Here is a 25,396-nt window from a genome sequence, read left to right on the forward strand (position 1 = left end):
TGATATTTTTAATGATCCTAAGTTTTGCTAAGTGTTAGACCATTTGAACGTTAACGTGTTTTTAAACACGCGCATCAATGATTTTAAAGTGCCAAGATATTCACAGACCTTTTGGAGTTGTTTTCTCGCTCCTAAGGTAATATTTAAGTTGGTTTCGCACTTTATTCCAACATTTTCCTAGCGTTTCGCTCATATTTTTGGAGAATTAGTATAAGTCCAGTCAAATTTAAAGTCGCTGAGTGATTTTGAGTGGTTAAAATGATAAAATCCTAAGGGAAATTCATATTCCAAGGGTTAAAGTGTCAAAATCTATGCTAGAGGTGATTTTCCCCTCACATTCCAGACTACCCAACCCATTCCCCCACTCAAAATCCATACTACACATGGGTTTCCCCTGGAATCCATACTGGCCACTAATTTCCCCCACTGTTTATCCACACCTGGGTCAAATTTCCCCTGGCGATGCTAAAATTTGGCTAAGTGTCAGGATTTATCCAGACTGCCATCGAATTTCCCCTGGGAGTGTGGACTGGAGTGCGGACTGGAGTGCAAGGATAATTCCATGCCTGGGTCGATTTTCCACCAGGATTTTTGTGACAACTAAGTGAAGATTTTTGTCCGGATTTTTATCCAGACAGGGATCGATTTTCCCCTGAGCATTTTTGTAAGGATTTTTGTCCGGATTTTTATCCAGACAGGGATCGATTTTCCACTGGGAACATTATGAAGAGTTTTGTGTCCGGATTTTTGTCCAAACTGAGGTCGATTTTCCACCAGGAAGGTATTTTTTCAAGTTAAGTGAGTTTTGAGTGTGGACTTTTGTCTAGACACCCATCGAATTTCCCCTAGGGGGTGATTTTTGCAAAATGAGTGCATTTTTGTCTGGATTTTTTGTCCAAACTCATATCGATTTTCCCCTGGGATGGTTTTTATGTGCATTTTGATGATTTTGAGCATGGATTTTTATCCAAGCATGGGTCGAATTTCCCCTATGGGGCGAATTTTGACACTTAAGTGATTTTTGAAGGGATTTTTTAATCCCAACCTATAGCGATTTTTCCCTGGAGGCTTTATTTTGGATTTAAATTGAAATATTTTAATAAAAAGCCCCATTTTGATTGCTTTTAAATAATTATTAAATGATTATTTAAAATTTAAAAGCAAATTTAATAACTTGCAATAATTATTAAATGTTTGAACCTTCTAGAAGCAAGTTAGGGTTTCACCAAGCAAGTATTTCTACAAGTGTTTTTTTATCCCACATTGCTTGTGTGGTGAAAGTGAAAGATGAAAGCAAGTATATGAGAGGAACTTCAGCATTATTTTATTATTATTTTTGCCAGGTGTCTCCACGAAAGCAATTTTTCTCCAAGTTGGGCAAATTTTTTTTAGCAAGGCATTTTTGTGAAATGTGGGATTGAGGATTTATTTTCCTCCATTTTTTCCAAGACTTATTCCTCCTTGGCTGCCATTAAAGACCAGTTCCAGATTTTTGATTTTTGCTAAGTTTGGCGATTTTTCCAAATTTAGCAATTTTAGGTTAAAGTTGGCAAAATCTTGATTGAGGACTTGGGCGATTTTTCCTCCACCATTGTTGCTGCTGTTCAGACCTTCATTGTTGCAGATCAAGGCTGCCATTGGCATCAAATTTTCAGATTTCCATTTTTGGCACTAGACTTGGGAAATTTCGATTTTGCTTGGGAGGTGTTTTGGTGCCATTTTTTGATGATTTTCATGCATGTTTGGTGGCTACCATCACTTTCAGCCTGCTGATTCGCTTCAGATCTGAGGTTTGCTTCAGATTTTGACCTCCATTAATGGCTGCCATTAATTTTCAGATTTAAGTTTTCATTGCCCAGCCAATTTCAACTTAAACATTTAGCATTTGGAGGCATTTTATGGAGTTTTCTGTGCACTTTTTTAGACCATTTTATCGCTGTTGCAGGTCTAAAACTCCATTGCTAGGCGGTTGTCCTCAGAAATTTTCATTTCCAGCCACCTAACCAATTTTGGCGAATTTGCTTGGGGCTGTTTCCTTAGCAATTTTTCATCATTTTCAAGGATTTAAACCACTTTGCAAGGTGTTGGTAACTTTGAAGTGTTCGATTTTCAGACTTGTCCTCAGAAAACTAATTTTTACCTGCCATACTTACATTCCAGAAAATGATTGTTTTCATCAATAAAACTGATTGTTATTGATTTCATGCACATTTTGAAGATTACAACATGTTTTGAAAGTCTGATTTTTCAGGTTGTTTTCAGAATTTTGACCTCCATTGTTGACTACAGAAGGTGTCTTCAAACATTCATTGTGTGAAAACACAACCTTTCACACCTTTCCTAAGTCATCATCAATCCGGTATACTCCTTTGCATTCTTTGCTTGCATATTTTCTAAGCATAAGGAGGTATAAATGAATTTTATGGAAGGCTTCCATGCCTTAGTGTTGTCACACATTGAACGCAATTGCTAAAATTTACTAAGTGTATGGATTATTCTCTTGACTCCATGCTCTAAACTAGCTAAATCTCTAGAAAGTCAGGAATTTTATTACAAGTATTTATTTTTTTCCTAGGACTAACTTCCAGCTTCGTACAGGTGCGATGTCGAAATCAGGATACAAGGAAAGGAAAGAGCTGCTGAAGACGTTGGAGACTGGATTTTATCCAGAGTTCAAGATTTCATCCAGATGGAAGGAGATCACTGATACCAACATGCATTTCCTGGACTTCGACCAGATGCAACGTCGGATGTTCGGATCCAGAGATCAGGTTCCTTCTCTAGCATATGCGAACATTATGAAGAGTGGCATTTTCCATGCCGCTGGGTTTCCACAATCCATACAGTGCAATGAGTTGATCCTGGAATGTGCACGATGTTACGATCCGCTCACAAGAATGATCAAGAGTCCCAAGGATGTTGTCATCGCCTACCTTGCTAAGGACGCCATTGCTGAGGTATTCGGAATTCCACGCAATACAGACATGAAGGATGTGACCAAGGAAGATTATGCAGACAAATATACGAAGAAGATGGGTGTATGCAAGAGTTTAATTAATAAAGAGTGGATGATTGAACCTAGGAATCATCATTCCAAGGCTCCCAAGACACTTATGTGCGTAGATTTTAAGGAGGAATATAGTGATTTGATATTCCTACTCAACAGAGTGATGGGGATGCCGCAGGGAGCAATATTTCATGGATGGATGTTCTACTTCATCCAGGATTGTCTTAGAGGAACACTAGTGAATTGGTCCAAGATCATAAGCGACAATCTGGATTTTCAGTTGAGGAATGTAGAGTGGTACAAGTCATTCGCCATGACTTCCTACCTGGTGTACCTGCTTGCACGATTTGTTTCATACAGAGGATTAATATGCAAGGGCGAAGTCAGGAATGGACAAGGACAATTTAAGAGTTATGAATGCTACCCCCAGTTGAGCATGCACAGAATTGAAGACTATAAGAGAGTGAATGATGCATTCACTATGTACATCACATGGATGCTTCAAGGCGGAATCCACAGAAGATTGTCCAAGGAGGCAACAGAGTTAATAGAAAAATATGGATCGTGGTATATACAGTTTCCCACTTTCACATACCTCAGGATTCATGGGTTTCAATCTGAACCCTACAGACTTCCTAGGTATCCTACTGACAGAATGATATTGTTGGAAGTGGTGAGACAGCTTCTAGAGTTCGATGTTATCCAGAGAGAGAAGCACAGGACAGGAATGACGTTCCCTATTTCAGTTGGGAAGACGTCAGAGGTCTGCCAATCCACCATAGCTGCCAGCACTGCAGGTGAGGAGATTGCATTCTACAGATTTGCTACCTACAAGAAAAGAGAAAGATTTGATCCAGACAAGAAGGTCGGAAGGAGCAAAGGAGAGAAGTTCACTCATAAGGTTGACATAGAGGATTATTGGGCTAACTTAATGGACGAACAAGCAGTGAAGAAAAGAATGTGGTCCAGAATGTCAGTGGATTTCATGAGGAAGTGTGGACTTTTCCTCATCCCCGATCAGGTATTAGATGATAGAGATCATACACACCCGCATTATGAGAATGAAATGAAGAAGGCAATCCTATTGCCAAATTGGTCAGAGTCAGAAGAGATTGACCTGAATGTATTGATGAGAGAAGTCTTGAATTTCTCCCGCACATGGGTAGATATGCAAATGAACAAATTAGTTGACATGGGTGTTCCCTTCACTTATGAAAGGATGAAGCCGGAAGAGTCTACTTCCGAGGATGATCAGAGGACTATCAGTGACGTCGGGATTCATGCAGACGAAGACAGTCAAGCTCCCAAGAGAAGGAAGAACATGCCTGGAGAAGTCAAGGCTAGAGGGAAGAAGATTGAGGATGTGAAGAAGAAGCAGAAGACTATCATTCCTCCACTTATCATTCCTTCACCCCCTCCCAGTGTCTCATCAATCGAAGTGATTGAAGTAACAGAACAGAATAAGGAGACTCAGCAGTGTTCCAACACAGTGATACTACCAGAGAATATTCAGGAGTTCCATGCCACAGCAACATCTGCACCTCCTGATGAGAATGATGACCAGCCGGGATCCCCTACTGTCCTTTTGGAAGTTAGTTTGGGAAATGATGTATATGATTGGACCAGGAATAATCCTGATGATAATGATGAAGTTATCTCGGCATTGAAGGACCTTGATCGAGAAATATGTCTCGATGATGGTATGGAGATGACCGCTATTCCTGAATGGTTGAAGAAGAGTATGGAAAAAAGTAAACAAATGATAGAGGTACAGCCTATTGATGATATTAATGACTACCTAGCTAGGAGTGCTAAGAAGGAGGAGCCCAAGAGAGTGGAGATTTTGTTGCACATTGCTAGAGATGAGACAGGAATGCGGATTGCGCAGATTGTTGTTCCTAGAGCCGGCGTGACAGCGGACACTGCTACTCCCATGGATTTCCAGATCACTTCAGTTGCCCTTGGTCGTCCATCCGCAGGGCAGGAATTCCAGGAGATTGGTGACAACCTCCAAGCAATCAATGCAAAGTTAGACATAGTGATTGCGGAGAATGAAAAGTACAAAGAAGAAAATATTAGACTTAGAGAGTATATTGCAGGGACAAGGCGTGGAGATCCCACCCTTATTTCCCCTATTGCAATTGACCATGGAATACATTCACACTGCGAGGTAGTGAGAGGTACACACTCAGAGGTGGAAGCAGGCAGATGATTTCCTTACTCAGTTTGTCCAAGCATATGATAAGACAACAACGCTTGTATTCAGAATCCAGTATTTGGAGGGAGTTTGGGAAGAATTCCGGCCTATCCAAGAGAAGACTATTCCACGCCTCCTGGCATTGAAAAAGGTTCCTAATTCCACCTTGGTCAGCGAGAACATTGTGCACAGTGGAGACATATATAATTTCCATGGCTGGTATTGTGCACTAGCCTTGAAGAAATCAGCTTATGAGAACGCCCAATCGAGTTGTATGGAGATGGAAGGATTAATTCAAGACATTCAGATGAAGATCCTTGCCTCGATTGAGGAATTATTGGGTGTTGATGTTAGTAATGCTAGTGGTTTACACTTAGCCGAATTAAGAGACAAGACGAAATTTATGTATTTTTGCCAGTTGGATTCTTTGCAGAAGAGTCAGATAGATGACTTGGTCTCTTTGTTGATTCATGTTCATAATTCGCAGAAGCTCATGCCTGAATGGGAGAACACTTTGAATGCTTGCTTGGATTCATTGGATGTGATTGATTTACAGCAGGATACCTTGCCTAGCATTTCCATGGAGGAGTTAGATTCAGTATTGGCTAGATTCTTGGAGTATGCTAGGAGAGAGAAAGATGCAGGGAGGAATCTTCTAGAAGATTCCCTATATGATGACTAGGTATCTTTCTATTGGGCCATATGTTGGTGGCACCATTTTTTGATGTAACCCTAATTAGGGCAATTCTAGGGTTTTGTTGGCATGATCTCGACCGTTGATCTTAGATCAATCTGGGCCATCCATTTTGTAAGAGACTCTATATATGCCCCTTTGTCTCTCATTTGTAAGAGAGAGTTTTTGTAGAATTGTTGGTATATGCTACAGCTATTTGAATCCTAATCATTGTTCAATTGTTGGTGATTTTGCTCTTCAAATGTTGTATTTGCATTCATGGTTCTCAATTCCTCTAAGTTAGATTAGTATTTAGATTAGAATTTATTTTCATGTATGTTAGATTGAGTGGAAGATTTGTTGAATTCATTTGTGTGGAATCCTTAGTCCATACCACTAGCCTCTTTCCACTGGTAAGTGCGCTTTGTGTGGTCAACTGGAGTTTGAGTAAGCATAACTTCAACTATTATGCGTCCGTTGACAAGCATCAACTTGGATGGTGTCTGCGTTTGATGGTAATAGTCTGAAAATCATTAAGTATACCTTAGATGATTGCACTAAGCTTGTGTCAATACCTGATTGTGAGACCTTGCCTGGTTTGATTCCACTAGATCCATTCATCATTTCCTACATTCTTAGTATTAGAATAGATTTCCTGAACCCTATTCTTTTTCCCCCTTTTTTTAGTAAGAAGTAAATCCAAAGCGTTATTGATAAATCTTAAGTTGTCAGCACACCTATTCCGCATCATTCATGATAATCCAAACATTTGCGTAAGTCCCCAAAGTGAAACACAGCAATTCACATCAACCACTGAACTTACCCACTCGTCAAGACCTGACATGTAGAAACCTTGGAATCATTTTAGTTGATCTCATTCTTAGCATCTGAGGTGATTTTGTTCAAGAGAGGGTAAATTACCTTGGTACTTTATTCTGAAATGTTTTGTGCATAAAAAACACATCAACAAAACTGAAGGTGAGTCTGAGGATTTCAGCAACAAGGGGAAGACCAAGGGAAAGAGCAAGGGGACTGTTGTGGATTCTAACCTTTCGGACTCTAAGGACAAGTCTTTTGATGATAAATTCATAAAAAGCAAGAAGAGAAAGGGTATGGGTAAGCAAACCCAAAGGACCAAGAAGACCAGTAAGGGGATAAACAAGGTGAAAAGGAAGATTATTATTTCTTCTAATGAGGATACTGAGGTTGAAAAATTAGACAATAATAAGGGTAAGGAGGAAGATGAAATGTTGGATGGTGATCATGGGGAGAACCTGTGCACACAGAGAATGTAGAATGAGGGTCAGGAGGACAACATGGGAAATCAAAATGACTGTCATGGTGCCATTGGTAATGACAGCATCAAGGGTTTTTGTGAGGTCATTAGCAAAATGGCGAAAGAGATTAGTGACTTGAAGACTGACCTCAATATGATCAAAAAGGCTACTATGGGTGAGAAGCCTCTTTCTGAAAACGTTAAAGAATTAATAGTTGCTATTAACAAGGCTGAAGCAATTGAGGCTATGGTTAGTAAAATTCTGGAAACGGAAAAGAAGGTGAAGGAGCTGGAAGGGATCAGAGATGATAAGGGTCTGAATACTAACTTGAACAATCTGGTCAACAGAGTGGATAGGATGGAGCTTACTGTGAAGAGGATTGCTGAGCAAAACTTCTAGATCCTTAACGCCACTGTTGACCATGTTAACATCCTGATTAACAAATTTGAATAGATTAAAGGCAAGGAGGATGATAAGGATCAAATGGAGAAGAAGGGTCACGAAAAAAGAACAAGGGCCGACACTTGGAAACAAGTTGATATCAAGGAAAAAGAGCTGGATAAAAGGAAAAAATTTGCGATCAATATGAAGCAGATGGTGGTTCATGCTAAAGAACTCATGAGAAACATTTAGCTATCCTTGTGTTGTCTCTGTGTTGTCTTTGTGCTTTCCTTTGGTTGTCTAGTGTTGCTTCCTTTGTCTTGTGTTCCCTTTTTGTTTTGACTGAGAACTGTTCTATGTGTGGGTGATCAGGCACTGTTGTTTTATGCCTCTTTTATGCTTTATCTTTCTCCTGCCATGTAACAAGGTTTCGGGTTCCTTTCAAAAACCTGTTTTTAATTAATCAAAACAATGATGCAATTAATTAACCCATTAATTAAGTGATACAAGATAACAATGATCATCAAACACACATCTTGCCTAATATACCTAAAAACAATCCCCCTCATGATTCCCATGATTAGTATGACCCTACAATTCAAGTGTCTAATGAACAATTGAAGAAGTTGGACAAGGAATAGGAAGACTTCCAACAATTTATGTGAATAAAACATTTGGCTGGAGAGGTAATCCCCTTGATTGAGAGTCTAAGAAGATTGGTGCAAGGTGGTCCACATGGTGTGAATATTCTACATAACATAGCTCACATAGTAGATGAAAACGCTATGACCATAGCTAGTTGTGCAAAAGTGCTTGGATACATGGCTCCTCAAAACCAAATGGAGACACAGGTATTGATACCCACAACGATACCTTGTATTCCTACATTCACTTTTTCTATTATGTCTACTGTTACACAAAATGGTAATGCCATCCATGCTAGTTCTTGCCCTAAACCTATTACCCAATATAGCTATGTTCCACTTCCACCTTCCTCCACTCTCCCTTTTGTTTCACAAAATACCCACCATCACATTCTAACTTCTCACAAACCAATTCACCTTTTGATTCCATCACTAACCAATTGTTGCACCATCCCAACACATAGAGATACCACGTTTTGAGATATATAGCGAGAAAGGTGATCCTAGTACTCAAGTGTCGGCATTTACTACTTTATGCAATGATTTTATTGTTCAGGATGCTCTTCCTGTGAAACTCTTTCCTAGGTCATTGAAAGAAATGGCCATGGATTGGTTTTTCTTTTTGCCTAGCAATTCTATTCACTTGTATTCACAACTTGTTAATCAATTCTTACAACATTTTCAAAACAATATTGGACCTCAAGTAACATTAACTGATTTGGTGCATTGTAAACATGGTGTGAAAGAAAAAGTGATTGATTTTATTGGTATATATCAAACTTTGTGTTTGCAAATTTCTTATTCACTTCCCAATGTTGATGTTCAAAGAGTTTTAATTGGTAATTTACAACCACAAATTAGAGATAAGATATTGTTCATGAAATTTTCTTCATTTACACACTTGTGCACAGCCCTTCGTGATTATTAAAATCTGGTTTGTCAATACGACGACTCTTCCTCTATGACTCCAGTTGACCAATCCAATGAGGCTCCTCAAACTTTCAAGCATTTAAGAAACAAAATAAGAACTCTATTAAGATAAATGCTCATTCTTCTAATATTCAAACTCAAGTTGCACTTGTACCACCTCTTGCAGCTCAATATTCTTTTGGACTGAAAAACCGACACTTTTCCCAATGTTATGAGTCCTTAAATTTCATTATGCTTCAATTGCTAAACAATAATTTGATAGGACTTCCCCCTATCCATCCCGTAGACACTTCAAAACCTTTACTTCCTTCGTTTAACCCCTAGACCTTTTGTCATTATCATCATAATACTGGACATGATATTAAACGACGTATGCATCTATGACATGATGTCCAAGACCTCATTGACTCTAATATCATACAAGTCGCTGGTGTGAATGATGAAGGAAATAAATCCATAGCACTTCCTAATCAAAACTTGCGAATTTTCACTAATCCTTTGCCTTCCAATTCTAAAAATGTTGTAGAGCTAAATTCTGATTAAATATACAATGATTCCCAAACCAACCAAGCTGAACATCTAGTCAACGTGATAGAACCTTGCCCTAAACAAGAAAAACCTAAACCTAAGCTTGAAACTAGTATCACCTTTACCAAAAGAGATAACTCAATACATGCACCTCATTTATAGATTAACACTAGAATGAATGACAAACCCAAACTAGGGGTGCTCATTGATCTCGTTTGCATGGTGAATGTGGTTACAAAAAGAATTTCTTTATACATATGAAATGTATCAAGACACTTATAATAAATCTAAAGTCTTGATTAAGATACATGATAGTTTCACTTGTCCCACTATTGGTTCCATAACCATTCATGTTCAAGTTGGACTTAGACGCTTAGATGTGCCCATTACCATAATCTCTACCTCAAACCAATTTAGTGTGAAGTTGGGTCATCCTTGGCTCGCCTCCATGAAAGTAGTCCCTTCCATAGTCCGTAAGTGTTTAAAATTCCCATTTCAAGGACAAGTGCATACTATATTTCATAGTAGGTTCCAACCCTTGTCTAAATGTGGAAACTTCACACTCAACTACTTTGGCCACAACCACCTCAACCCATTCGACCTCGTGAAGATTCCTTGTTCCTTTCTTACCAAAAGTTTAAAGCCAAGCGAATAGCTAAGTTATCCTTAGGTAGTTCTTCAAATCCCACTCCGTCTACTACCCCTAAGGATCCTACGACATCTATGGATATAGAAGTAATGCAACCTGCCCTACAAGTAACAGGTGAAACACATCTTGGACAAGGAATCCTTCTTCCTAGAGTGTCTAGTGTGTATGTTGCAAGTGCACCTCCCTCATCCTATAAAGGGTAATGAGGCAAATACCCAAACTATCTAAACCTCCTATCTCTCAAACTTTATAGGTTCATAGCATTCCTCCTCCCGCTTCTAGAACAAAAGAAAAAAAATAATCAATGTTGAATTATATCCAACCTCCTACAAAAGCTCTAAGTTGTAACCAACAAAATCGTAGTTGGAGATAACACTACAAAAGACACCATGCTATGGCACATGAGCTTGCTATGAGACATGAGTCTTCCCCTAAGCAATTGGATGTTGATTTAGCCCCGCCTTCTCAACCTTCTCTACCTTTACCTACTCCTAGAGATGATCCTTACCATGTCCAACCTAGCTGAAAGTTTTAGTTGTTGATTCCAAGGGATTCTTCTCCTCCTCCTATTGCACAACCTAGGATGATAAATTTGGATGATGGTTTGGATAACATGCTTGAAACTATAGAGAAAGATTTTAAGTTATCCTTGATGTTTTCTAAGGCATTGACTCTAGCTCCTAGCAACACACATAGTGATCCTTCCTCAGGGAATGGTCCATGTTTGAAACTAGACATAGCTCCTTGTATTGTACTAGTCATATCTCCTTTAGCATCTTGCCCACCATCTCTTTATAATAATAAGCAAGATTGGGAGTCGAATGATTTGCTATAGACTAGCTCGTAAGTGTAATACCTCTTTGTCTTTGTGTGTAAGCTTGCATGTAATGCAATTCCTTATGATGTGTTGCTTGGTGTGCTTTTTGCTAGGTTCTCTTTGGATGACCCTTGATGCTTCATTGGCACAAGGATACAAAAGGATCGGTCCTGTTGTGACATTCCTCTATTTGTATCTTCATTCTTCTCTCTATCCTATATATGTTATGTCGTAAATGTGCTTTTGTTGTACAGGTATTTTTGTGTTGTCTTTTGAGGACAATGCAAAGCATTGGGGCATTTTTGGTCTCATCCATGTTGACCCAAAAGCCCTTTGCTCCTTCTTATGTGCTCTTCCTCCTTTGTACTCATAGTTCCACTACATTTGGGGATGAAGTCAATTCAAAACAATCATATTGATATATACTAATCATCACTTATTCTTACTAACCCAAATCTTTGGATCCCTTATGTAGTTTGTATGTGAAATCGCTCTAATTTGTCTACGTTGGGGGCATTTCATTGTTGGGATGTGCTTGTCTTTGAATGTATACTTCCTTGAAGGCAATAGCTCCCAGTTGGCATACGCAATTACTTGTTTTTGCTATCACAGCACCCTTTTGCAACATGTTACCAAGATTACCTTGCAAACAAAGAGTTTTTGCTTGGCCTTGTAATCTTTGTCAGCGTGAAGCTCACCTAGCATAACACAACTTAATAGCCCTTTGTGAGGGCTTCACTTGTTCATCAGCCACCTAGCATAAAACAACTTGCTAGCCTTGTGACTCCTTCGGTACATGGCTCCTAGTAAGTATATGAGGATCTTACTAGTCCTAGAGGCTATGATTTGTGTGTTTGTGACATGACTCCTAGAGTTTGAGAATCTTATGAATCCTAGATGTCATGCCTTTACTTTGTGGATATGGCTCCTAGTGGGAATCTGTGAATTTTACTACTCCTAGATGCCATACTTTGTGTTGTGTATGCTCCATGTATGTACAAATGTTGATCATATTGCTCAATTTGTGCTTGCCTTTTATCTTGATATTGTAGATTGGTAAGATCCCAAGTCTTGGGGGCTACCACCTTGCCTGGTTTTGTATCTTCAATGTTTTGATGAAAGAATTTTTGGCTTCTATGTACTTTATTGGGAGTATGAGCATTCATACTCTCACTAAAGTGGGAGCTAAATGTAATGTAGTAAATTGTATACCTTTACAATTTCACACTAGGTTTGGAACTCAATTTTGGGACTATTTCTATAAATTTGGTGCATTCTCCTATTCACGACCTTTTCTATGGCCCATTTTACCAAGACTAGGACATTGGGCACCCCTATGCAGGCAATTAGAGCTCGACTTTCAAATAATGAAAGTCGGCTTTACAAATAGCAAGAATTTACCCTCCAGTGTTAGCCTTCCGAAAAATTAAATTTGAAAAGGTGTAAGTTGCATATAAAAACAACTCCCTTTCTAATTTTAAACCCCTATCCTCTAGCCTACTCTTTCAAGCACATTCATAAGCAATTCAAGCAAAAAGTTGCATTCAAGGAGCAGAAGCATTCAAGCATACATCTTTTTTACAGCAATCATGATAAACTAGATTGTGTTTGTCCACGATGAAAGCATGCACTAACATTTGTAAGGCTTCATGTCAAGCCTTGTGTGTGACTTCATGCAAAGGGATTCATACTTGAGGTAGCATTTGTCAATTCCGCATTTCCATTATTGTTCAGTCTCTATCCTCCCTAGGACATGCACTCATTTACATCGTCATAGCTATTGTGGAGGTGGGAACACTAACACAAGGTTTGACTTAGACAAGCCCCTATACAACATAACCCTTCTTACTCGTTTTCCGTGTGTGCAGGTTTAGATTCATCAATGAAAATGGTGCATGAGCACTAAATAGACTGTTATAGGTTCTAACAAATTTCAAACTAGCAGAAAAGTTCAAACTAAAATTGGATACCCCTATCTTGTTGTTCTAGGTTGAAAATCTAGGAGAGCATTTTTGAGCATCTTAATGGCATTCTAGCTCACCTCTCTCAATTTCGAACACCTTCAAACTAGGATGCCCAACACCTCTGTTGCAAGTTTGGACAAAATGAGTTGTTGGTGTGTTGTCATGGATGTCAACATGCTTTGGTTGTCATTAGTGATTGGTTGGTATAGTTGATGTTGAATTTGTTGTGCAGTTATGCTAAGAGATTTGCTCCGTAGTTCTTCTATATTGTACATCTATTCATGCAGTTTGGATATGTTGTTAAGCAGCGTTTAGAGATGTTAGATTTGAGATTTGGTGCTCTGGATTGCAGTGCTTACACATCACCCCATTCCAAATAGGGACCCCCTACTTTTTAGGCCCTCTAAGTCTTTTGGTTTTGGTTTTTGTGTCTTTTCGCGGCATTCTCGTGAGTCCTCTGAGTTTGCTAGTGTTTGGGGGTCAATTTGATCAAGTCTGCAGCTCGTTTGAGCGAATTTGGCTAAGTTTGGAGTATGTTTTGTCTGTTTTAGGATTTTGACCTTCAAACTTGAATTTGGGGCCTTTCCTTTGGGGTTTTGAAAAAACTGAGCATTATATTGGAATCAGGACCCTTTAAGGAACCAAGACGTGAAATTTGAGCGAATTCTTAGCAACTTTCTATTTTTAGAAATTTCCTGTTTTTTAGGGATTTCACTGCCTCCCGGATTGGTCTAATTTTGCAAAAAATCAAACTTACTATTTTTAGTGTCTTTGCGTCTTTTTTGCCCTAACTATGACATCTTGAAACACTTTCTATTTGTGGAAAGTCTATTTGTAGCAGGCTCTTTGCAAGCAGACACTAAAACCAAGCATTCCTGAACAATCCTAAATCCGGAAAAGTCAAAAACCAAGCTAAATGGATCAAAATATGGCTGCATGGGCATCTATTCATCTTCCAAGTCTGGCATGTCGAAAATCACTTCAATTCCCCAAAATGGCATCTTGATTGAGAAAAAGTTTGAAACTGACTACGTATTGACAAAGGTAGGTCAAAATTCCTTCACCCAAGCAAAATGGTGCCCAAGGCCAAATGAGGGCGCCAAATGGGGGCAAGCATGGAAAACTCTAAAAACTTGAAATTCCTTCCTGAAGTGATTTTGGCACCCAACGCCAAAATCAAGGGTTGGGCGCCAAACAAGGGTCCTCAAGGAAAAGCCAAAATTCCACCACACAGTGAAATTGGCGCCCATGCACAAAAAAGAGCGCCAAAATAACTAAGTCATGGAAAATGAAAAAATGTTCAAATTCCTTCCTCATGCCCAAATGGCACCCAAGTCAGCTTAAGGGTGCTAGAATCAAGATGCCATGGAAAACTTAGAAATGTAAAAATTCCTCCTACATGGCAATTTGGCGTCCAAGACAAGTAGAGGGCGCCAAAGTGAGGTGAGCATGGAAAAAGTTTAAAATGCCAAATTCCTTGACCAAGTAGAAATAGCACCCAAGAACCAGGTATGGTGCCAAAATCAAAGAGTCATGGAAAACTTAGAGAATTGAGAATTCCTCTGCAGAGGTGAATCAGCACCCAAGCAAGATTGAAGGCACCAAAGGGATTGCATCAAGGGAAAACTTGAAAAGTTGAAATTTCCTCCATGATGAGGATTCCACGCCCAAGTCAAAGATTGAAGAAATTTTCCAAGGCAAAGAAAACTACGGGTCAAGGATGAACCAGAAGGAAAATTCCCCTCAGGAAAAATTTTCAAAAATCCAATTTTAGGCATCAAAACTCATCCAAAATTCAAGATTCTTTCAGATTTGGATTCATGAGAAGATTTTCTCTCTCTTGGACCCTAGAACCTATTGTGACCTAATTCACACATCGCCCCATCACAGATGGGGACCCCCAGTTTTCTGCTTTTTAGGGTTTTATCCTAGCTCTACTGTTTCGTAAATCTATGTTCTTTGAGAGTTTTGAGTTAGAGTTTTGAAGTCATCTCGAGCCCAAATAGAGAAATCATGCTCAGAATCATGTATGAATGTTGTCAAAGTGCTTAGAAGGTCGGAACGAAGGATTGCAATTGCTTTGGGTCCTTTCTGACAACTTTCTATTTTTAGAAATTTTTGTTTTTTTGCTTTTTCTGCTTTTTTGAAAGTGGCATATTGGTTTTGTTCCTCAGGTCATTTCATCTCTGCCCATGTCGTCAGAATTTGAAAAGCTTGTCTATAGGTATAAAAAGCAGGGCTTTGAAATTTTTGTTTTTTTCTGAGATTACGGTTTTGTTCTTTACGTCATATCAATCCTGCCCATGTCTTCAAATTCAAGAAATTTTGCCTTGAAGTGTAAGAAGCAAGGGTTTTTTTTCTTGCTTTTTTCCGAGACTGGGGTTTTGATTTCGCGCCAAACTATTACTAATTTTGCCTTGAAGTGTAAGAAGCAAGGGTTTTTTTTCTTGCTTTTTTCCGAGACTGGGGTTTTGATTTCATGCCAAACTATTACTACCCATGTTCTCAGAATTGAGAAATTGTCTTTAAGAGTAAAAAGCAAAATGCAAACCTAATTAGGGTTTTGCTCCAGAAGATCAGCCATATGATCAGTGCCCATGTTCTCAGATTTTGAAAATTAGGTCTCCAAGTGCAAAAAGCCAAGTGGAAACCCTAATTAGGGTTTCATTCCAAATAAAATGTTGATCAAGTATAAAGGAGAGGGCACATTGAAAATTTCGCCTAAGTTGAAGAAATGAAAATGGCAGATGATCAATCCAGTCCACCAAGGATCAAACTTAGACAAGTGAAATGGCAGATGATCAGTCAAGTTCGCCCAAGAATGTCAAGCATGGAAGATACCCAAGCATGATCAAGGTCCCCCAAGGCATAAGGAAGTTGTCCAAGCAAAAATGTTTGACACTTGGTAAACTCCTACCAAGGGTTAACTAACTCATGGCAGTGGTGAATCAAACTCCTACCAAAGGTTAAGCTCATTCATACACAAGGATGTCTAACAGTCTTCAAGGTCCGCCTCATGATCAAGCAAAATTGTCCAACACATGGTAAACTCCTACCATTGGTTAATTAACTCATGGCAGTAGTAAGTCAAACTCCTACGTGGGGTTAAGCAAGCAAAATCAAGTTGAAAATTGGGGTTAAGCAAGCAAAATCAAGTTGAAAATAAACTAAGGCATGAAAGTGTGAAGCAAGTTGGAAAGATGATTGTCCAAGTTCGCTTAGACATAAAAACATGGCAAGAGTTATGCCAACTCTGCCTTGTCTAAGGCTCATCCAAGTCCACCTAGGAGCCTTCCAAGTTGGTATGCATATGTCAAGACATCACCTAACCTCGCCATGTTGGAATAAAGCTAAGTTGGCGTGAGAATTGCCAAGTTGGCAATGATATTAATGGCATGGCACCAAGGTTCGCCCAAGCAAATAAAACAAGTGACATGGCATTTAAAAACAAATAAAGCTTTCTCAAATTCGCATTCTAAAGAAAGCAATTAAAACAATAAACAATGTCAAACAAGCAAACAAACCTAAAGCTTACCCAAAGGACCATATCAAGTTCGCCTTCTAGAAGAAAGCGAATAAAACTTTCCAAAATTCGTTGAGATTGAAGGAACTTTCTAAAATTCGAACAAAGCAGGGAATAAAGCTTCTAGAAACCGCCAAGAAGCTATAAAACTTTATTGAAGATTTCTTTATTTGCCAACCAGCTTCCAAGCAAGGTTCGAGGTATAAAGCATGCCAAAGTTCACAAAAGATACAAGGAGATAAAGAAGAGATAAGTTAAGTAAGCAAACATATGAGGATATAGAGCGAACATCAATCAAAGTAAGCTAGAAGATGGCAGATTGAAGGTTCAAAGAAGAAGGCAAACCAAATTCGCCAAACAAAAAGCATGGCACATAGCCTTCCAAGTTCACCTAAACAACTTGGCAAAGATTATCCAAGTCTGTCATAAAGAAAGCACAAAACAAACTTGTCCAATGGACAGAGAACTCTGCCTTGCCAATCATTCAAGCATAACAATCAATCCAAAGTTCGAAATCTGTCTTACAAAGCATGGCATAGCATGATCCAAGTCTGCCTAGGGTTGGATAATAAAACATGACACAAGATGAAATAAACCTTGCCAAGATGACATGACAAAGAGCAAGACAAACTGTCTAATCATCATTAAACTCCGCCATGAACAGCAAGCACATGTCAAGACAACCTCCAAACATACATGCCCATCAAGACAAAAAAAACATATGACTGTCCAAAATCCTTCCAAGTCTGATCCAAGACATAAGTTGGCAAGCCAAACATAAAGCATATCCATAGTCAAAAGAATGCTTAAAACCTTTCAAACTTCGCCATGAACAGACAAACCAAGTTGGCAAATAGACACTTAACTCCAATCTGCAGTCAAGGGGAATATCCTAAGGTCAAGTAAACTCCGCCCATGAGTTAGAGGCAATATCTACAAGCCAGTCAAAGTTCACCAAGCATAAGAAGAGAATGTCTAATGCATTTCAAACTCCACCTTAGCAAGCTGTTCATGAAATCCACCATGAAGGATAAAGCAAAATAAAAACATTGGCCAATCAAAAATTAAAAAAAAACTTCTAAGTTTAAGAACCTAAAACTCTATATATTTTCAACCAATTCATTTCACAATTCACTACTTAGGTTGAGAATTTGGAGAGCATTGAAGAAAAGTTCTCTCAAAATTTGTGATTTTTGAAGAGAAATTTTTCAAGAATCACTTCTAAGTGTTAGAGGTCAAGAAATTGAGTGCTTCTCTGAGTAGAAGGTAAATTTCAGTCATTCAAAGATTCGATTTGACTGAATTTTCTTACCTTTCTGTCTTATTTTCCTCAATTTTATCAATTTCTTGGCCAAACCCTTCACTTTCATTCTGCTTTTTCGCAGAAACTTAACCTTTTAACAGGCTGAAAGTGAAATTTTCAGAAAAGAGGATTACAAAAATAAGAATTAAAATCTGAAAATAATATTACATTTTCATGTGTTTTTCAGGGGGGTGACCAAAGAAGCACCAATGAAGTTCGCAAGCAAGGGAGCACAGTTGAAAACCAAGATCAAATCCAAATGGAAGAACATCACTGACACAAACCTTAGACATGTTGATTTGGAGGAATTTAAGAAAAAGAATGTATAGACATGGTGGACACATTCCTACACCTATTGCTCGCAAGATGATGCAGAATGTACTTGTCCAGGCAGCTGGATTTCCACCAGCCAAGGAATGTGTTGAGCTGATAGTTGAATGTGCCTTGCACTATAACACACAACCAAGAGAGACAATTTCACCAGATGGAAGAGTCCTGGCTAATCTTTCAGAATTATCCATTGAAGAGACATTTGGCATACGAAGCCATAGTAAGGACACATACAAGACTAAAAAGCAAACCAAGAGGGTCTATGACAGTCGGTCTAAACTTTGTGCTGTGAATGTTAACAAGTCTTGGTTAGAGAAGAAAAGATCTCCGGGGAAAGTTCCAAAGCATCTACTGCATCCTTACTTCAAGGAAGAATATGGTGATATCATCCTGCTACTGAACAAAAAAATGGGCAGCCCTGAAGGTGCACCATTCCACACATGGATGTATTATTTCATGGATGAAATCACCTCAGGAACCAGGTTATTTAACTGGTCCGGCATAATCAGCGACAACCTTCATGAACAGTTGATGAGCAAACCTAGTAACATCAAAAAACTTGGAAAATCCATGGAAATAGAAAAATATTTGCAAGAGAGAGGAATAATAAGCAAGGATGATATAAAATAAACAATGTACCATTGTCAATAAGGCTAAAAAATTTAAGTACTTTAATGTGATAGTGTTATGATCGTGTCGTCGTCATAATTGTTGAATTCATTGATGCTATTGTTGTTGTTATTGTGCCATCTTTGTTGTTTTCATGATTGTAAGAAAATTGAATATCAAATTAAACATAAAAAAAAAACTGTACAACTTATGTTCTTGGAGTGAGATACACGCCATCTTTACTCAAACTAAATATAAAAAGCAATAACTAAATGCATATAACACAACCCAAATGATAGCACAACTTGCAACAATATTCAATACTCTTTGAAATCATGTGCTTCAAAGAAATGAAAACCTACCCTATTATACTTAAAATTTTAAAAGCTTAAAAGATAATATATAGAAAAAGCGCACTATGAGAAAGAGAAATGTTGAGTGATAAAAATTTTGAAATATGACAATTATATCTTCCAAAAACAAAATTAAGCTTAAAAAGTTTTTTTTTCACCCTAGATTCCATGGTTTAAAAAACACATCAAGAAAATAATATTCTTTATCTTACCATGGTTAGGAGCCATTGAGTCACTTGTAACTTGCTGACCACAGCTGCAGCACACCCGCTATATGGCATAACAATGGTGAGATAATACATTTGAAAAAATTACAATAACAAAAATGTTGCATATACACAATACTTTCACAAAATGCTTTAACCTAGGAACATCAAGAAAACTTGGCATAAATTGTTTCTCTAGGTACCCACATTTTTCATCAATAGTAAATAAGCCTATCAAAAAGTCCACATTTTTTATGAATAGTTAAGCCTATCAAAAAAATATCATTCTTTGCCGCTAAACATCTTATTTGTAATATTTTACAGTTTACTACAAAGCAATCTTAGGACTCAACAAAGAAAAGCAAGTACTCTAAAAAGAACAGACAACAGCATATATCTGATACTGTCAAAAAACATTAAAGAAAATGCCCAAATTTTCAAAATTAAAGACGATCTGTAAATTTAACAAACTTCATATTTTTCCCCAACAAAATATGAATTTAACTACCCCAAGTAGATATAAAAAAATATAGGAAAAAAGAAACATTTATGGCCCGGTTGAGGTTCAACAGAAAAGAGAGGTTTGGAATCTGCTTTTTCTGGTCCTTCAACAGCTGGAAAATGAAATTTGTATCATTGGAGGTGGCTTTAATGCTATAGTAAGCAATGAGGAGAAGATGGGTGGCATACCCAGAAGTGCACAATCTTTCGAAGATTTTCAAAATTTCATTTGTGGTAATTTATTAATCAACATTGGCCCAATAAATGGAACCTTTACATGGACAAACAGGCAGTAAAGAAAGCTTCTTTGCGGCGGAGAGATTGTACAGATTTTTGTTGAGGGGGGATTGGACTAAGGTTTCCCTAATTGGTTAAAATAAAATTCAACCTTTATGTGGGTCAAATTGATTCCCGATTCAACTATCCTTCACTTCTTTCAAGTTTAAAAATATGTGGTTGCAGGATCCTAGGTTAGAAGCCAAGATTGCAGACAGGTGGAACAACACTCGATATATAAAACAATCAAAATCTTTCAAAGTCTTCAAGAAACTCTCCTTTCTAAAAGGGAATTTAAAAGAATGGAACAAAGTTCATTTTAAAAACATATTTGAAGGAAAAGATAAAATTGCAGAAGAGTTTGCTAAGCTGAATGAAACAATGTTTAAAAATGGAATGTTTCAAGATGCTCATCTCAGAGAAAAAATACTCTTGTGGGGGTGTTGTTTAGAGAATAAATCTTTTGGAGACAGAAATCATCGGAATGTTAGCTCAAAGATGGGGACAGAAATACAAAATACTTTCATAATCCAACAAAAGTTAAGAGGAGTGTGAATAGAATCTCAAGCAATAAAAATGAGGAGGGCTCCAAAGTTGAGTCCTGCAAGGAAATTGGTAAAGTTGCAGTAAGATAAATTGAAAACTGTTGAATACTCCAATAGTTAACTCAGGAACTCAAGAGAAAGTCCTAAGAAAAATCTCAAACCCCATGACACAAAACCAAAACAAGCTACTGAATTGTCTACTTTCTAAGGAGGAAGTAAGCATGGCTGCTTTTTAGTTGGATAGTGAGAAAGCACCAAGTCCAAAGGCTTTCCTGCATGCTTTTTTCACAAATTTTGGCACATTGTAGTTTCTGATATTTCCCAGGCGATTGAGGATGCAAGGAAAAAATCAATAATGTTAAAAGATTGGAATAACACCCTCATTGCTCTCATTCCCAAAAAAAATCAGCTAGAAAATATGGAGAAATTTCAGACTCATTTTGCACTGCAATGTTATATATAAGATAGCATCCAAAGCAGTGGCAAACAGATTGAAAAAGATTTTTCTGGTCATAATCTTAGAAGAGCAAAGAGGGTTTACACCAGGGAGATTCAAAACTAAAGGTATTGTAATTGCTCATGAAGCAATTCATGCTATAAGGAAATTGAGGACAAAAAGAATAACCATAAAACTTGACACTAGGAAAGCTTACAATCAAGTAAACGAAGATTTTCTCATTAAAGTTTTAAGGAAACTGGTTTCCTGTGAAGAATGGTGTAACTGGATTCAAAGTTGTATTAGCACTCCAAGATTTTCAATCATTGTCAACGGAAGCCCCTATCTCTTTTTTTGTTTATCATTATGTCTAAAGTTTTGGGACATATTGTTCATGAGACAAGACTCAACACAGATTGGAAGGGTTCTAAAATTGGCCCCAATGTAGAACTTGTCACTCATCAACAATTTGTTGACGACACTTTGCTGTTTGGTGTGCCTAGTCAAAAAGAAGCCAAAACAATCAAAAGAACCTTGGACATCTATTGTCAAGCATATGGTCAGTAGGTCAACTGGTAAAAGTCTGAGATTTTCTTCTTCAATACGGATCTATGGAAACATACAAATATCGCTCTATCCTTGGGGTTTAAAGTCAATCGGCTCCTTATAAGGCAAGGTTATGGGAATCGGTAGTTTCTAGCTGCATGAATAGGATGGATTCAAGGAAAGATAGATGGCTCTCCTCAACTAGCAAAACCACAATGCTGAAATCAGTAATATCCACCATTCCCATATATATGATTTCATTTTTGAAAACGCCTTCGAAGATTTGTGACACAATCAAAAGATGAGAAATTTTTTTTGGAAAGGATTAATAGATTGTAAGAAGTTTCCCTTAGTGGCATGGGAGAAAATCTGCCCTCTGAAGGTAGCCAAGGGTGTTTGGTTAAGAAATTGGGAAACTTAAATTGTGCCCTCAAAGCAAAGTTGGTTTAAAACATGTATTCAAATCCCCAATCAAAGTGAGCTAGAATCATACAAAATAAATAATTAGGCAACCAAATCCAAGCAGAATTCTCACAATAGAAAATCCCCCGACAGGGTCTGCAATATGGAGCTTTATCGTTGACTGTAGAGATATCATTACCGATCACTGCTCATGGGAAATCAAAGATGGAAAGAAAGCCATGTTTTGGGAAGATTCTTTGGCTAGGGCTCTAGCCTTAGCAGAATGTCTGGAATTTGGCACCATTTGAAAACCGTATGGTGCCCCAATGTGAGATATTAGCTCTCCTCTAGCTTCAAAGATGGCAGGATTAAGTGGAAGTGGAGATCCTTTAAGGGCTTAGAATTACCAGAGCAACTGGTCTCAAAATTGATGGAAGAATTAAAAAGCAGGAAAATTTTCATTTCACAAGAATTAGATGAGGTCAGATGGTGTGCTTCAAAGTCAAGTACATACAATGTAAAAATGGTAATGTGGTAAAGGAGAATGCAGAGAAAAGAGATGATTGTTCTGCACAACTGTGTTGGCACAAAAATTGTTTGCTAAAGGTTGGGGTTTTCACTTGGATGGCTTTGGAGAACAAGATTCTCACGAGCTAAGGAAGTTCAGGTTCATTGGGCCTACAGATGTGTCTTTTGCAAAAATGAAGACGAATTGGCAAATCATATTTTGTTGAGGTGCAATTGCACGGAGGAATGCTGGAAGTGGAAACTACTCCTAGAGAAGCTAAATTGGCCTTGCCCTCTCCCTTAGGAAACCAATCTCCATTAACTCATGGCCCATTCTTTATAGAAGATCAGTGTTTGCAAGTCTATGGGTATCTACTCCTTCCATTGAAATCTGGGAATTTTGGAGAGAGAGAAACAGAAGAATCTTCCAGGACAAAGCTTTCGATCTAGCATTATTCCAAAGGAAACTAGAAAGTGCCATAATAGGAGTAGTGAATAATGCATTAAGGAACTGTTGTGACCATTTCACACATCGCCCCATTAGAATGGGGACCCCCTCTTTTTCGCTTTAGTTTTGCTTGTTCTTCTCTCTGCTTTTAGGGTTTTGAGTGAGTGAGTGGTCTGTCTGGGCTAGGGCTAAACCTTAGGGGTTTCTTTTGGATATTATTCGAGCTGAGTCCAGTCAAATTTTGAAAGTTGTTAAGCGTCCTCCCTAGGATTGAGATTGTTGAAATAAGGTAAGCCTGTCAAGAGAGTCAGATAGGTCTCAGGTTAAGTCTAGATTCAGGGTTTTGGGATAAAATCCAAATTTTGTCTAAGTGTTAGCATTTTGAAGGTGAAATTGTGTGTTCTTGCCTAGGTAAATTTTGATCAAATTTTGGAGGTAAGATGATGCCTGAAACAGAGAAATCGCTCTTGACCCTTGCTAAGGGCCCAGGGTGAAATTCATTCTAAGTGCAATTTCTTGTTTTTGATAGGCTTGCTAACTGGTTCCTGGCCTTGAAAATGACCTAACTCTGCCTTGTGAAGTGATTGGAGACTTAAATTTTGGATGGATTAGCCAGAAAGGATAAAATCGCTCCTGTCCCTTGCTGAGGGTCTAGGGCGAAAATGTTATTTAAGGCATATTTGTCAATGACTTTTCTAATTTGTTTTGTGCAGGGTCTCCAGGGGAGATGATTGGACGTGGTTTTGATGCTTTTGAAGATTTGAAGGCATGAAAACGATGAATTTTGAAGGTTAAAGGAAAAAATCGCTCCTGTCCCTTGCTGAGGGCCCAGGGCGAAATTTTGATTTCCCTCACCTTGCAGTGAAAATAGGCCAAGTGTTGAACATGAATGGAAAGCAAGTGACTTTCTCCACCCGCCTGAAGGAGTTTTAGCTTGGGATGATGAAGGATCTTATTGGAATCATCAAATTCGCTCCTGTCCCTCTCTGAGAATCTAGGGCGAAAAAGCTTATTAGAGACATTCTTGACCTTGTTTGGTCAAATTGACATATCAAAGGCGTGGTGGAGGACGAAATGAGCGTGATAAAGCATCCAGACCTGATTGAAGATAATGAAATGATGGAGTTTTGCCCAGAAGGGTAAATTCGCTCCTGACCCTCTCTCAAGGACTAGAGCGATTTTCTTTATATGTATCATCTTGTGACCTTTTGGGACATTGGAATTTATTCATAGCATGAAACAAGATAACATCTTCCTTAGCCAAGGAATTTCGAGATGAAAAGTGAAACAATTTGATCATGATGGCAAAAGGCGCTCCTGACCCTCACTGAAGGTCCGGAGCTTGATTTTCAAATTCGCACTATTCTTGCAAGATCAAAGTGATTTTATGATTGAAAGAGATCAAGGAAAGCATGTTCTATCCGTTGAATATAATTTGAGTGGTCAACAAAGGAGGAAATCGACCCAGAAAACAAAAAGCGCTCCTGACCCTCACTGAAGGCCCATGGCGTTTTTTCAAGATTCTCCTCTTTGTTTGAAATTTTGAGGCAAAACCTAACTTGGATAGTAGGGAGAGATGATGTTTTGTACCTTAGATATGATTGGGAGTCTAAAGAACAAGGAAATATACCAAGAAGCAAAAAGGGCGCTCTTGACCCTCACTGAAGGTCCGGAGCTAGATTCTAAAAGTGCAATTTTTTGGCAAGGACAAAGCAAGTTTTGTGATTGAAATGAATGGAAGAAGGTGTGTTTTGCCCATTGAAGATAATTTGGAGGGCTAACAAAAGATGGATAAGCTTGAAATTGCAAAATCACTCCTGACCCTCTCTGAGGGACCAGGGCGAAAAACCTAATATCCAACCTTTTTCTTCAAAATTGGGCGAAGCTAAGGCAAGGCGCAAGTTTAAAACGATGTTTGAAATGCCTTGAGGTGGAATTGAGATGCTAGGATTACAAATTTTGATGACAATGAGGAAAATCGCTCCTGACCCTCTCCAAGGGTCCAGGGCGAAATTTCCAAGTATGCCCATTTACCTTACATTTCGAGATGATATTTTTGTTTCCAAGACTCAAAAGGGAGTGAAGTATGATATTCTACGCCTTGAGGGTAATTTGAAGTTGAAGTAATTAAGAATTTGTGCAAAAGACTCAAGATCGCTCTTGACCCTCACTGAAGGTCCAGGGCGATTTTTACAAAACCAATAGCTTCCCTCCAAGATTACGCTAAGGCAAGGTTGTGCAAGGATGGAAAAGGTCTTCTAAAGCATGGTGAACAAAGATTTGACTTCAAAACTTGATAATCCTAGGCTAAAATACAAAAGTCGCTCCTGTCCCTCCCTGGAGG

At 38.4% G+C, this 25,396-nt stretch overlaps 1 protein-coding gene across 6 annotated transcripts in view; it reads right to left on the reverse strand.

Moving 5' to 3' along the window:
* LOC131061655 (U-box domain-containing protein 62) overlaps positions 1 to 25,396 on the reverse strand; it is a 143,349-nt gene that overhangs the window by 61,062 nt on the left and 56,891 nt on the right. For all 6 annotated transcript variants that reach the window (XM_057995459.2, XM_057995456.2, XM_057995458.2 and 3 more), the window contains exon 3: positions 19,398 to 19,455. In XM_057995459.2, coding sequence (XP_057851442.1) covers positions 19,398 to 19,455 — 58 coding nt within the window. The remainder of the gene's footprint in view (positions 1 to 19,397; positions 19,456 to 25,396) is intronic.

This window comes from Cryptomeria japonica, chromosome 7 (genome assembly GCF_030272615.1).
Source record: "Cryptomeria japonica chromosome 7, Sugi_1.0, whole genome shotgun sequence".
NCBI classification, from domain to species: Eukaryota; Viridiplantae; Streptophyta; class Pinopsida; order Cupressales; family Cupressaceae; genus Cryptomeria; species Cryptomeria japonica.